The following is a 15,173-nucleotide window of genomic DNA, read 5'->3' as shown; positions in this document are numbered from 1 at the left end:
ACCGACCGGGGTCGCCGTAGGCAGGCATACGGTCACACAAGTGGTGCACCCCCACCGCAGGCTTCGGACTGAAATCATATCACAGTCACCCAACCTGGCCACTCTTTTACCCTCCAAAGCATGGGGTGACAGGCCCGCGCCACCAGGCCCGGCGAGGCAGGCGCACGCGCGTCGCCAGCGGCCCAAAAAAGCTTGCCACCAGGCCCGACGAGACAGGCGCACGCGCGTCGCCAGCGGCCCAAAAAATGCTTGCCACCAGGCCCGGCGAGGCAGGCGCACGCGCGTCGCCAGCGGCCCAAAAAAGCTTGCCACCAGGCCCGGCGAGGCAGGCGCACGCACGTCACCAGCGGCCCAAAAAATACTTGACGAGCGTAAAAATTTGGATGCCGGGGTCTACAATACGGGGGAGGCGCCCTGGAACCAAGTGGCACTCACTACAGCACGCAGTTGGGCCGGCCCACAAGAAGCGAAGAAAGTATAGCTTTGTTCAGGATTCGATCTCGCGCCGTTGGACTCACGTACATCTTCGCTAACCACAGCCACTAAATTGCCCTGACTGAAATCAGCGGCAAAAATATAAGAACGACTATGGACGCACTATGTATACCTTATCACTTAGATTTTGGGATCATTTGAGAAAAAACATGAATTTCAAAAAGTTCATCGATTTGGAAAAAGGTTCATCATTTCTGAAGAAAAAAGTTCATCGATTTTCAAAAAGAGTTCACAAAATACTGAAAAAAGTTCACCGACTTTGTAAAAAGTTCGTCGATTTTCAAAAAGAGTTCACAAAATACTGAAAAAAGTTCACCGACTTTGGAAAAAGTTCATCGATTTTCAAAAAGAGTTCACAAAATACCGAAAAAAGTTCACCGACTTCGGAAAAGTTCATTGATTTCGATAAAAGTTCATCGATTTCGATAAAAGTTCATCGGTTTTGAAAATAAGTTCATTTATTTTGAAAAAAGGTCGTTCAAAATTGAAAAAGGTTCATAGATTTTAAAAAAGTTCATCAATTTCAAAAAACAGTTCATTAATTTTTGAAAGAGTTCATCGATTTTGTAAAAAAGTTCGTTCATTCAATTTTGAAAAAAATTCATTCAATTTAGCAAAAGAAAAAACGAAAAAAGAACAAAACTATTCCAATAAAAAAAGGAACAAGAAAATAACTTTTTTAAGAGAAAAGAGAAGATAGGAAGAAGAACTATGGAAACAAAACCATATGTAGTAGGTGTTCGCGTGGTTAGCGCATCGTAATCACCAGCAGGAGGTCGGTTGTTCGAACCTCAAACATCGCGCAACATTGTTGTGTTCAAAAACAGAAAAAAAACGCAGAGGAAAGGGTATGCGCCTGTTTGCAAGAAAGGAAAGAACGGGCGCTGAAGGCGCCGTTTAAGGAAATGCCCCTTTATAGGGCTACAAATCTGACCAAAATTCCTATTAGATGTACAGCACTAGTTGGGCCACGCCTGGGGTTTTTTTTTTTCCAGCTTTTTAGATGGTGTTTTTCCTAGTTTTTTTTACTTCTCGGTTTTTTTAGCTTTTGGACCCAAACAAAATTACACGAAAAAATATGTTTTCTTTTTTTCTTCCTTTTCACGAGAGGCACGGTTTTGCTTCCGCACAACATTTTTGTGTTCAAAAACAGAAAAAAAACGCAGAGGAAAGGGTATGCGCCTGTTTGCAAGAAAGGAAGGAACGGGCGCTGAAGGCGCCGTTTAGGAAATGCCCCTTTATAGGGCTACAAATCTGACCAAAATTCCTATTAGATGTACAGCACTAGTTGGGCCACGCCTGGGGCTTTTTTTTTCAGCTTTTTAGATGGTGTTTTTCCTAGTTTTTTTTACTTCTCGGTTTTTTTAGCTTTTGGACCCAAACAAAATTACACGAAAAAATATGTTTTCTTTTTTTCTTCCTTTTCACGAGAGGCACGGTTTTGCTTCCGCACAACATTTTTGTGTTCAAAAACAGAAAAAAAAACGCAGAGGAAAGGGTATGCGCCTGTTTGCAAGAAAGGAAGGAACGGGCGCTGAAGGCGCCGTTTAGGAAATGCCCCTTTATAGGGCTACAAATCTGACCAAAATTCCTATTAGATGTACAGCACTAGTTGGGCCACGCCTGGGGCTTTTTTTTTTCAGCTTTTTAGATGGTGTTTTTCCTAGTTTTTTTTTACTTCTCGGTTTTTTTAGCTTTTGGACCCAAACAAAATTACACGAAAAAATATGTTTTCTTTTTTTCTTCCTTTTCACGAAAGGCACGGTTTTGCTTCCGCACAACATTTTTGTGTTCAAAAACAGAAAAAAAACGCAGAGGAAAGGGTATGCGCCTGTTTGCAAGAAAGGAAGGAACGGGCGCTGAAGGCGCCGTTTAGGAAATGCCCCTTTATAGGGCTACAAATCTGACCAAAATTCCTATTAGATGTACAGCACTAGTTGGGCCACGCCTGGGGCTTTTTTTTTCAGCTTTTTAGATGGTGTTTTTCCTAGTTTTTTTTTACTTCTCGGTTTTTTTAGCTTTTGGACCCAAACAAAATTACACGAAAAAATATGTTTTCTTTTTTTCTTCCTTTTCACGAGAGGCACGGTTTTGCTTCCGCAAGAGGCACGGTCGTGCCTCCTGGAAACAAAAAAAAACATGTTTTTTTCTTCCGCGAGAGGCACGGCCATGTCTCTCGGAAACAAAAAATAAATGTGTTCTCTTTATTTTCCGTGAGATGCACGATTTTGCTTCCGCTTGCTTTCGCGAGAGGCATGGTCGTGCCTCTCGGAAATGAAAAAAAACATGTTTTCTCTTTTTTTTCCTTCCATGACAGGGACGGTTTTGCTTCCGCGAGAGGCACGGTTGTGCCACTCGAAAACGAAAAAAAAGTGTTTTTTGTTTTTTTTCGCAAGAGCACGGCTGTGCCTCTCGAAAATGGCTTTCTGAAAGGAGAAAAAACGTGCTCGCGGTCCGGTTTTTTCGTGAAAAAAATTCATCAAAACCTCTCAACATGGGATCTAGTTTTGAAGATCTCAATGCGAGAAATCCAACAATGAAAACTGTTCAAGATTTGGACGCACGGTTTAAAAGACAAACCATTTTTAATAAACGAATCTACGAAACAAAGGAAAAACTCACAGGTTGCGACTAGTGACCCACATGCAGCGCGCCACCTGTCGCAACCTGGGGAGATGGAAGTGATCTTGAAAGGAGTACTCCTCAATTAGTGGTTTCGTCTGATGTGCAATCGGCTTTCCTCTCGAGCATGCAAAATTCCATATTCTTTACTTTTATTTTTGAAGCTTCCGTATTCTTTACTATATAGCCCTCGTTTGAGATTTGGGAACATGTCATGTCCCGTTGAAAACACAAACTTAAGGCCTTCCACTATGTTGCCGGTGCCATATTGGTCAAACTTCCCCAATGCCTAAAGAAAACACGAACCTAATAACAACATCATCCACGATTGAAGAAATATAGTTTTATGGCACGTGCTCCACAGTGTAGGGCACCATTCTGTATAAAGGAATTGATAAACAAGTCCACTGATCCAGTTGACAGTGCCCTTCGATCTAACTTTGGAGAATTTGGCATCGAAGCATCTGCTTGCTCCGAGGCCCAGAAATTTTTTATGGCTCCGGCTGGGCTACGTAGGGCATCGGTGCCCAAAGGCTAGAAAGTGAATTTGGCATTGATTGTGGCCTACATAGTCGAGGGCCTTATACTCTTGTAGAATTTTCATCAGATTACCTGTTGCAAAACTCCAGGATACACGCACTATCTTGCCAAACGATGCACGACCTGTGTACTATACTGATCAACCAGCCAAACACTAATGAGATACAGAAATCAGAGGACGTATACCATGGTTAAATAGATTCGCCATATATATACCGACAGTCTTTCTAATCTCAAACAATGAGTTGGCTATCCCTTTTGGATCTTGATGATTCGTTCCTTATAAAACAGGAGTTCCCAGATCTAACTTGGCCCCTGATTGGCCAACTGAAATCGAAGACTCCCACACCAAGTCCCCAAGAATATATGTATCCAACACATTGCCTTCAGAAACAGCACAGCACACAGGCGCATATGATACACATCCAAATTGTCAACCACGATGGGGAGCGTGGCAGTCCTTCCCAGTGGTTGGGCGAGCAGAGCAGACGGCAGAAAAAGAGTGCAAAATCCACATGAAAAGATTGGGAGGCAGTGAGAACGAGTGATGACAGAAGCTACAGCTGAACTCGCCAAATGTTCCTCTCCAATCCAACCAACATCAAACCTTTCTCCTCAAGTAAAAGGAAGTCGTCCAAGCAAGTGAAGTTCAACTCGCAAGAATGCCCATCGGTCGTCCTCGTCTCATCTCTTTACACTTGCGGCGACGAGACGAAATCGCAGCAGTTCCATCGGACTAATTTGTACGATTCGCATACCATGTACTCCCAAGAACTACAATGTTATTATTAGGTTATTACAAGAGGGATAGAGAAAATACAGATTGTACAAAGTACGCAATTCCTGCCCGATTTCCGAGCCCGCCTTACAGAACAGCACAAGAAAGTTTATGTACCTCTTCTCTACATATACTCTCCTCGGCTGGAACAGGCTTGCCTGATCCATTAACCTTGCGATCCTACCGTAACATATTGTGCTGACTGAACCCAACTATTTTCATCTTACAGCTTCCCAGCAAATACCTGCCTGTAGTAAAACTTTTGTCTATCCCCATCTGAAGATCTGGGACCCCCGTGCAGGTGACCATCAAAATTTGTATCCGAGATCATCTACAGTGGCTCACTGGTCAACTGAATTAACCTGTGATTGTAAGGATTACATGGGTAAGACGGAGATAGAGAGACAATCTGCCCACTGTAACCAGCTCCCCTTTTTCTATGTTTATAGAGCATGGGCGGCATGCTAACAGTGCTTACCAGTTTTGACAAAAATGAATTCCAATTAGGCTTTCTCACGTTACTGCACAATGCGCTTCCTCTTTGACCTCTTGCCCTTCTTTCCAGAGTAAGTAGGGAGCTTCTTGTCGTTGCCGGTAGCGAATGTTTCCTCTACAGGTCCTCCCTGTTGTCAGGTTTACATCAGTAACTGAAATTCCGTATATTTGCATGAACTGTCTACGAGGAAATCCCAGATGGCTAGCACCGCTCGCCTAGACACAGTGATCTAGCAATACGGATGAATGGAAGAAAGAAAAAAAGAGTACCTCCTCTGTAGTATCATCATCTGACTCTTCATCCTCTGATGTAGTTGAACCATTTGAATCTCCTGCACCAAGTGCTTTCACAGCTTTTCTCCTGTTCTCCTCTTCTTTTAGCTGCTTAAACCTGCTCAGAATATCGTTGATTCTTTTATTTTACAGCCCGAACATAGTACAATTAAATCAAATGTCATCTGAAGTTCAAAAGCACCTTTCTCCACCCTGGCCTGATTGAGCACCTGAACGTTTTGCTCGTCCAGCAGTTATAATTCCGCTTGCTCCCTCATTCATAGCAGGCTTTGCTCCTCCCAGTTTCCGCAACCATATCTGCTGGGCTGTACTGAGGACATTGTTTGTAAACCTACATGGAGTGTCAACACACAGGTTACAAATTTTGATCAACTGCAAAAACTGAGTGAGCATCAAAAACCATGCCTGCACACAATCATAGAATAAATAGAAGATGCACATACCAATAAATGGACAATCCTGATGGCACCGACAAAGAGAAGTAACCGATCATAAATGGAAGAAATTTCAAAATAAGTTGTGTATTCTTCTGCGATGGATCAGTACTCTGCAGCAATCAAAAGTACCAAGGTTAAACACTGGAAGCTTGTATAACGGCGCTATGGTGGATTAAAGAGGCAATCACCTGGGGTGGTTTCATGATCTCCATGGAGACAAACTGAGAAGCAACGAGTAGCACGGGCAACACAAGATAACATATCGTATCATGCCAGCCTATTGGCGGATGACCATCCTACACAATTCATTCAAAATGTTAGTATCACTTTAGCATATCTCAATCATGCAAGCATATAAAGTAGTGTATTGTCACTTTTCTACAAGAATAAGCTGAGAAAATAATATGTTACTACATCATTTAAACAAGATTGATATGCCACATGCCCAACGTTCTCAGTCATGCTGCTAAAGTACAGGTTTAAAATTAGACATAGGAAATCCTGTTGTTTCTCGCTACAATACCACCAAAGCTAATGTTGTTGGTTGAGTACAATTCAATGTGCTGCCTAAGTGGCTATGCGTAGCAACAAGCCACTGGTGTAACTTGACTACAATGTTGCAGTAACATCATATTGCTAACATCTAAGTGATGAGCATAGTCATAGAGGAAGGACATACGCAAAATCAATCCCAGAACCAACAGTAGACAGTTTCACATACATCGACAAATAAGCAATTTTATTACCACAAAAGGAAAGAGCCATGAAATGCCAGCACCACTTTGACGAGCAGCAATTGTTGTAGGGCCTCCCAAAGATGGAATCCAGAAAAATCCTTCTGTCAACAAACCCTTCATGCCAGAGAATCCACTTAGTCCAAAATACTCTTAACGAATCAAACTTCAAGAAGTAGGATCTGGCATACCTCATTTGCTACATTTGAAAGGGCTTGGTAAAGTCCAATCCAGACTGGAATTGTTGCCAAAGTTGGCAAACATCCTGGAAGAGAAAACATTGAGATCAAGACGCTGCATTACAAAAGAAAGTACAGTAAAAAGTTAACTGGTTTTGCAATTCGTGATAGCAGTAATGGCAATCAAGCAGAAAAAATAATAGAAAGTGTGATCAGCTAATATGGTTTATTGTCTTTCAAAAGTCAGTAATAACAAAAGATGTCTTTCAGAAGGCAATAATACTAAAAATATGAGATGTGCCAGAGGAGTCATTTCACAATGGGAAGTAACTTGGTTTGGGAAGAAAAGGAAAAGAAATGCAAAAACCTGCTAGAGGATTGACTCCAGCTTGCTTGTACAAACGAGCAGTCTCAAGCTGTATTCTTTCCTAATAAGAGTTATGTAGAAGCAACAGATCAGATATTAACAAAAAAATTGTGCCTGAAAGGATAAAATCAAAACAATCTCATTAAGGAAAGCATATGTACAGTATATCACAGCATTATGCAGACATATGCCTGGAACCAAAGCATAAATGTATATCCATGATTGAAGTTCTAGCCAAACAAGACAAACCTGATTGCCTGCGTATCTCGCCTGAATTGCCTTGAGCTGTGGCTGCAAATTCTGCATCGCCATGGTTGATTCGACCTAAGAACAGATAAGCAGCACCGTTGAATTCAGTTCATAGGTAGATAATTAAGGAATGCCCATCTGGTTTAACTCAAATCAGGTTAGAACATCCACCTGCTGCTTCGTTAACGGCAATGTTGCAGCCTTCACGACAATGGTGAGCAGAATGATGGCAAATCCATAAGCGTAGGGCACATGAACTGCTGAGAGACCATCCTTCAGAATCTGTATGGCAAATTTCAGATAGCATCAGAAATCCAGCCTCCCTAAGTTAAACGAATGCTACGCTCCTAACCACTGCTAAGATCCCAGAATTCCTAAGTTCTAGTGAGTTTCAGAGTGCTTGCATCACAAGTGTCCGTCAGACACAGCAGGAACTTGCATAATCTAATGGCAGTTCTTCTGCCCACACAAAGTCGCTGGCTACGGCTCCAGCGCGTACACGCTTACCTTGAGCACGACCTCCATGGCGTCGGAGATGAACCCGAACCATCCCCCGCTCTTCTGCACGGCCGTGCCGGCGTCCTCTCCTCCTCCGGCCGCCCCGGCCGCCGAGTCGGCGGCGACGACCGCGGCGTCGGCGAGCGTGTAGAGCGCGGCCTCGGCGCGCTCGAGCGCGGCGTGGAGGCCCCCCACGGAGTCGAGCCCGTGGAGGCTCGCCCTGACCCGGCACCCCGCGGCGCGGCGGCGCAGCGAGGGGAGCGGCGGTAGCCTCGCGGCGCCGGCGCCCGCGACGGCGCGCGGGAGCGAGGGGAGCAGCGAGGAGGAGAGCAGCGCCTTGGCCATCGCGGGCGGGTGGGGCTGGGCTGGGCTGGGGCCGCGGCGGGGCTAGGGTTTCATGCACGGCGCGGCGGGGAGGGGGCAGCGAGTGGTGGTGGTGGTGGAGCAGAGGAGAGGAGTGGAAGAGGAGAGGAGGCCGGTCGTTGGAGAGAGAGGTGGACGATGATGCTTTATCCTCTCCCTGCTTGTGGACTCGGCGCACCGAATGTTTCCAGTGATTTTTGGACCGGTTTGAGGGAAATTCGTTGCAAATTGTCTAATTTTCGAATGCACCGGCCAAAACGATAATCGTGGTTTTTGAGTATTTGAAACGTTTGAACTAAAACCACGACAAGTAGTATATTTTTAAAACAAGATGAGTAGAACTTTAAAGGAGACTAAAGCCCTGTTTGTTTCGGATTCTGGGACCAGATTCAGCTTTGCTAATGAAGCCGAATTTAGAATCTGTAACAAACAACTAACTGTAATCAGCTTTGCCAGTGAAGCTGAGTCTGGATTTGGGCCATTTTTAGTGCAATTTCCTGAAGCACCTCCAAGTGTATTTCGGTGGCGAAGCTGATTCCCATAACCAGTTTCCGCACTGAAGCGTATCCACAAGTGATTAAAATCCAGGCGAAGCTGAAACAAACAGGGCCTAAGGCTGAGTATTGGGGTTCATACTGCATACCCTGAAACACGGGTATCATACTGCACGTCACCGGGTTTCCCAACCTCCACCGGCTGCTCCGACAGTAGCAAAGGGAGGGGAACCGTGGGACTTTGTGTTTCGCGGGTGTTTATGTAATCTACCAATGTCTTCATCAAGTCTTTGGCGGTCCATGACTTCGGCTTCGAAGGTGGCAATGGCAACACCAAATAAGTTTCGTCTAGATCTATCATCGAAGCCATCGTTTTCTCACCTATTGGTGTTGGATCTAGGAGGCAGTGTATCTCAGGTCATTCGGAACGGTCTCCTTCTTCAAGCTCTTTGCAGCGGTGGTGTTGCGGGCAGCCAATGACTTCAACGGCGAAAGGCCGACCCTTGAGAATGGGGGGTGATATTCCCTTGCCCGTTTTTTTACAGTAGAGATGAGGTTGTGTCCTAGTTTTATTTTTTTGGGTGTCTCCCTGACACGACATATTGTTCTCCGGTGATTCATGCTTCCTCTTTTTGGCAACAACACTTTTCCCGCGGTCTTTGCGAAGCTGGCGGAAGGTTTGTTTAGGAGATCGGCTTCTGAGATTTTTGATCTACACAAGACTTCTACGATGACGGCTTTTTCTCCAGGGCGTTGGTCCAACTGGACCTTAACATGACAACGTCCCGACCACATGATACAACGCCAGGTTTGATGAAGCGACAACGACTACGCACATCTGGCTCTTATCATTAGAAAATTTTAATATAAAAGTAGAGCCTTATGTTTTTTGAAATGTGATGTACTCCACTTTTTATTTTAACTTGTGATATACTCGACGTATATGGCCTTTTGTATTTACTCATATAAATGTTTAATATATCTCATTTTGCTCTTCTTTGGCTCGGGTCTAACTTAAATGGCATTTTGTATAATTTTTTTCCTTAAGGCTAAGAGTGTGTTGAAAGTAATCTCATTACATTCGCAAAAGGAAAGTAATCTCATTAACGAACTATGTTAAGTAATTAAAACTCTTATCGTAAGACCTAATCCGGAGCTTTTTATGTGAAAATATATAGAGAGGAAGTAGCTCTGATAAATGTTCTTCTGAAAGGATCGATATGGTTGACTAGAGGGGGGGGGGTTGAATAGGCAACTGACAATTTTTAGTTTTTCTTTAACAATTTAAACTTTGCATCAAAGTAGGTTGTTTAGATATGCAACTAGGTGAGCAACCTATATGATGCAATAAGGATAGGAACACAAGCAAGCAAGAGATATAACACAAATAAGCTTGCACAAGTAAAGGCACGAGATAACCAAGAGTGGAGCCGATGGAGACGAGGATGTGTTACCGAAATTCCTTCCCTTTGAGAGGAAGTACGTCTCCGTTGAAGCGGTGTGGAGGCACAATGCTCCCCAAAAAGCCACTAGGGCCACCGTATTCTCCTCACGCCCTCACACAATGCGAGATGACGTGATCCCACTATTGGTGCCCTTGGAGGCGGCGATCGAACCTTTACAAACAAGGTTGGGGCAATCTCCACAACTCAATTGGAGGCTCCCAACGACACCACAAAGCTTCACCACAATGGACTATGGCTTCGCGGTGACCTCAACCGTCTAGGATGCTCAAACACCCAAGAGTAACAAGATCCGCAAGGGATTAGTGGAGGGAATCAAATTTCTCTTGGTGGAAGTATGGATCGAGGCCTTCTCAACCACTCCCGAGCAAATCAACAAGTTTAATTGGCTAGGGAGTGAGATCGAGCGAAAATGGAGCTTAGAGCAACAATGGAGCTTAGTGTTGGAAGAGATAAGTCAACGGGGAAGAAGGGGACCTTTTTTATAGTGAGGGACAAAGATCCAACCGTTATCCACCTACCAGCCCACGGCCAGCGGTACTATCGTGGGGCCGCGCGATACTTCCGCTTGCTGCCAAGCGGTACTACCGCAAGGTCACGCGGTACAACCGTGTAGGCCCGCGGTACTACCGCCGCACCAGCAACAGCTAGGGCGGACCTAAAGCACAAGTGCTAAGGGCGGTACTTCCGCGGGCGCCGTACTATCGCTCCCCCTTGCGGTACCACCGCAAGGCAGGAACCCCTAGCCTGGGAAGAGTGTGGATAAGGAAACATCCGTGCCTACTTCCGCTGAAAAACAGAAGAAGCAAAAACCCGACACAGTACTACCGCAGAGGGGCGGTACTACCGCCTGACACCTAAGCACGGTACTACCGCGGAAGGAATGCGGTACTACCGTGGTAGGCGCGGATGTAAAAAATTACATCCGCCCCTACTACCGCGGGGGAGCGGTACTAGCCTGGTGGGCCATGGTAGTGCAGCTCCAGGGGAGCGGTACTACCGTGGGCACCTGCGGTACTACCGCGCCGCAGCACGGTACTACCGCTCACCTGGGAGCAGTACTACCGCGAGCCAACACAGCAGCCAGAAATAAGGTGACGAGATAACAACGGAGGAAGCTCCAAGGTGCAAGGGAAAGGAGGGGACTAGGAAGAAACGTGTACATGATGATTCCACCCAAACCTTTCGGACGCGGACCCCCTCTTAATAGTATGGCTTTCCTACGACTCAAATCCACCAAAAAGAAACGTAGAAAAGACGCCGTCTTCAACAGTCTTCGAGGGGCACCCAACCGTCTTGTGCCTAGCGATGAAACGTGTGGGATACTCAAGGCACACGATTAGTCCGCAAACGCATTGTCATCAATCACCAAAACACCTTAGGGATAAATATGCCCTTACAATCTCCCCCTTTTTGGTGGATTGATGACAATACGGGATTTACACAAGGAAAATAATATTAAGCAAACGCAAACCCCTCCTCTCTAGAATATAGACGGGCTCCCCCTAGATGTGTGCCAACTAGATGGGTGCTTTGGACTGCACGACACACATACTAGGATCAAAGCTCCCCCTATATTATAGAGACAAATCATATCTTGCAATAGAAGGCTAACACTAGACAAGATAGCACAAACATAACTTAACTAAGATAGACTAGAGTGCATATGTCTTACACCATATGTAGGATAAGTCTCGAAGGCACAAACCAAACAAAGGCAAACGAGGATCAAACGACAAAGCAAACACACTACACTCTCTCCCCCTTTGGCATCGAGACGCCAAAAAGGCAGAGAGGACACCTACACACACGGGGTGGCTCAGGCAGAGAAGTCATCCCACTGATCCTCGTGCTCCTCGTCAGACTCAGTGGCGGCGACGGACTCCTCGATGTCCTCCTCAGAACTAGTCCATTTATACCCCTGCTTCGCCATCCATGCAGCCTCTGGTGTGATGATATCCTCAGAACCGCCAGAGACATCCTCTCCAAAGAGCCTCATGACCTTTTTGTCGCAGCGGCGACTCTCCTTGTCTACCATGTGAGTCCTGTACTGTCCCTTTGCCTGCATGCAGAAGAGAGTCTTCATCTTGTCCTTTAACTTCTTGGCCCACGACGGCTCAAAGGAAGGTGTGGTAGACCTAGCAGCACGGTCCTCAGCAACATTCTCCGCACCAGCCTCCTCCTCACCAATAGCCCTCCTAGCAGTAGAAGCCTCAGCACGTGTAGTAGTGTTGGCCCAGTTGGGCTTGACGCGGAGACTGATGGACTCATGCCGAATCCAGTCTGGAGCAAGGAACTCATCACCAGGGTACATCTTCTCCCAAGTTGTGGAGAGTAGCAGAAATAGGTACGGTCCATAGATAGGTACCTTGCGGGTGAACACCACAAACCGAAGCTCACACCACATGATGTGTGAGACATCAAGTGGCTGAGTCTGAGACGAACGTGCCTCCGCACACAGGAGCAACATGTCCACTAGATAGGAATGAACCTTGTCCTTGTCGCCAATGCGTGGGAACAGAGTGTTGCGAAAGATGCGATGCATGATATCTAGAAAGGAATTCAGTACCCAAGTCGACTTGCCATTGGGGAGCACCTTCTCAACAAGGAATGGCTGAAGCAAGTTCTTGTTAGCAGACTCAGAGTTGGCGTGGGGGCGAACACCAACGGGTGTGTGAAGCCCGTCATCAGGAATGTGAAGCAGATCCATGAACTCCTTCCATGTAGCAGACAGCTGACGGCCGTTGGTCATCCAGGTCATCCTCCGCTCATCCCCGGGGTGAAAGTAAACTGAGGCAAAGAACTGATAAATAAGCTCGGGGTCATAGTCAAGGTGAAAGGAGATCACAGGCTCAATAGCAAACTGCTCCACCAAGTCCAGAGCTTCTCCAAAATAGTCACGAAACTTGTCCTTCCTCATGTGATTCATGTCTATCCACTTGACATCCACGAAGGTATTCTGCTTGTTCTTGATCACATCCAGATAAATGAGAGCCTGCTGCTTGGTCCAAAATAACTCAGTGCCTCTGAGGACAGCACGAGGATTCACATAGGGGTTGATCTTCTGGCGTTCGACATACTCATTGAGGGAAATCTCGTCCATGCCCTTAGCAGGTTCCTTTTGCTTGCTGGCAGTGGTCTTGACATTGCGCTTGGGGGCATTGGAGCCCTCTGGTGCTTCATCTTGGGGATTGCGCAGACGCTTGGAGCCAGTGTCACGACTGGGATTGGAACGGCGAGAGCCACCACCTGAGACACAAAGCGCAAAACACACATGACAAGCAAGAAGGATCAATGCAAAGACCACAACAAAGCAAAAGAAACATGTAGAAAGCACACAATATAATTGCCATGAGAGAGGTTTGACCCCTATGGTAGAACTGCCAAGTGCTGCGGTACTAAGATTGTAGTACCGCTCCTAGTCGCGGTAGTACCGTGTAAGGTCACAGTAGTACCGGGTCTGGGAGCGGTAGTAGGATCTTAGTGCCACAGCTAGCGCGGTAGTACCACACCTGATGGGTGGTAGTACCGCACGTGAGACACGGTAGTACCGCACCGCGTCAGATCTGAACAAGTTCAAATCTGAGAAAGCCCGCGAAACCATGGCGGTACTACGGCTGGACAAATCTATCACAGGACAACATATCGAGTATGATTCCTACGCAACACGACTCTCCTACATCCTACCCTTGCATAGATTTGGCCTAAAATCTCAAGAACAACATGCATCTCCCCAAAAACCTAGAAGCGAGAGAACAACCAAGAAAGAGAGGGATTTGGGGAAAAACCTTGTTCCATGGCAAGGGGAAGTGGTGGGGAACGATCCCACCGGTCGGAATCCGAGGAGAGTGGCCGGAGACGGAGATCCGGCGAGGACCTCCGGCGTCGTTCTTGAGCGAGAGAGAGAGAGAGACATGGGGAGAGAGGCACGTGAATGGGTATGGGGAGTTGGAACTCCCCTGCCTGAGTCATAACCCCCACGCCCACTCGACGGCGCGGTAGTACCGTGCATCATCGCAGTAGTACCGCTCGGCGGAAGTACCGCACCTGAGCGGTAGTACCGCTCTCCGGCGTGGTAGTACTGTGCCCTCTCAACGCGGTAGTACCGCGGCAAGCCGCGATAGTACCGTGGGCTCAAAAAGTTGCGAGTTTCAAGCACACGAAAAATGGTCTTTGCACGAAAACTTCGAGGCAACAAGACACCACAAGACCACGCGACACACGAAGGCAGAAAGGCAAACGACCACACGAAACAACCACGAGACACCACCTCTCCAAAGAAAGGGCGGTGGCCGGAGCCACCTATGTTTGAGTCAATTGGTATGGCACTGCGAAGAATTATCCTTGGGCCCATGACCAAAACTCGTCTTTGAAGCACAAGTACCATCAAACATGGCTAATGTGAAAGACTTGATCAATTTATGCATATTGGGGGGAGGGAGAGTTCATTGAGAGAACAACACTCCCCCTATGTCCATGCCTACATCTAAACAAGACAACAAGTTGAGTATGGTGGGGTGTGCAAGGGTTCAAGCAACATTGCTCGAATCAATGATATTTAGCTCATGCCTTAACTCGCGGAATCTTGCTTCATCCAAGGGCTTCGTGAAAATATCTGCAAGGTTATCATGAGTGTTGACATAGTTGAGCTCGATCTCTCCTCGCCTAATGTGATCCCGGATGAAGTGATACCGAATCTCAATATGCTTCGTATTGAAGTGTTGCACCGGGTTGAGAGAGATCTTGATGGCACTTTCATTGTCACACCAAAGAGGCACTTTGTCACAAATGATACCGTAATCCTTTAAAGTTTGCCTCATCCATAAGAGTTGTGCACAACAACTACCAGCCGCCACATACTCCGCTTCGGTGGACGAGAGAGACACACAACTTTGCTTTTTGGAAGACCAACTTACCAAAGAGCAACCAAGGAATTGGCACCCTCCGAAAGTGGGCTTCCTATCCACTTTGTCTCCCGCCCAATCGGAATCCGAATACCCTACAAGCTTGAAGTTTGCTCCTCTTGGGTATCATAAGCCAAAGTTTGGGGTATGAGCCAAATATCGAAAGATTTGTTTGACCGCCACATAGTGACTTTCCTTAGGTGCGGCTTGAAACCATGCACAAATTTCCACACTCAACATGATATCCGGTCTAGATGCATA

At 46.3% G+C, this 15,173-nt stretch overlaps 1 protein-coding gene across 1 annotated transcript; it reads right to left on the bottom strand.

Annotated features, from left to right (window-relative positions):
* Window positions 1-4,419: 4,419 nt before the first annotated feature.
* Window positions 4,420-8,168, bottom strand: ALB3 (63 kDa inner membrane family protein). Its single transcript, XM_048705793.2, has 12 exons — window positions 7,698-8,168; window positions 7,362-7,472; window positions 7,191-7,265; window positions 6,942-7,002; window positions 6,587-6,660; window positions 6,408-6,512; window positions 5,850-5,957; window positions 5,668-5,771; window positions 5,406-5,555; window positions 5,201-5,321; window positions 4,914-5,058; window positions 4,420-4,797 (listed from the first exon to the last, which is right to left on the bottom strand). Exons 1-11 carry the CDS (start codon window positions 8,031-8,033, stop codon window positions 4,954-4,956), a joined length of 1,350 nt encoding a protein of 449 aa, XP_048561750.1. The 5' UTR covers window positions 8,034-8,168; the 3' UTR covers window positions 4,420-4,797; window positions 4,914-4,953.
* Between the last annotated feature and the right edge of the window lie 7,005 nt (window positions 8,169-15,173).

Source organism: Triticum urartu, chromosome 3A (genome assembly GCF_056163025.1).
Source record: "Triticum urartu cultivar PI428250 chromosome 3A, HENAU_Tu73, whole genome shotgun sequence".
Classification (NCBI taxonomy): domain Eukaryota; kingdom Viridiplantae; phylum Streptophyta; class Magnoliopsida; order Poales; family Poaceae; genus Triticum; species Triticum urartu.
Note: the sequence above shows the minus strand (reverse complement) of the source record. Positions and strands in the feature narration are given on the sequence as shown.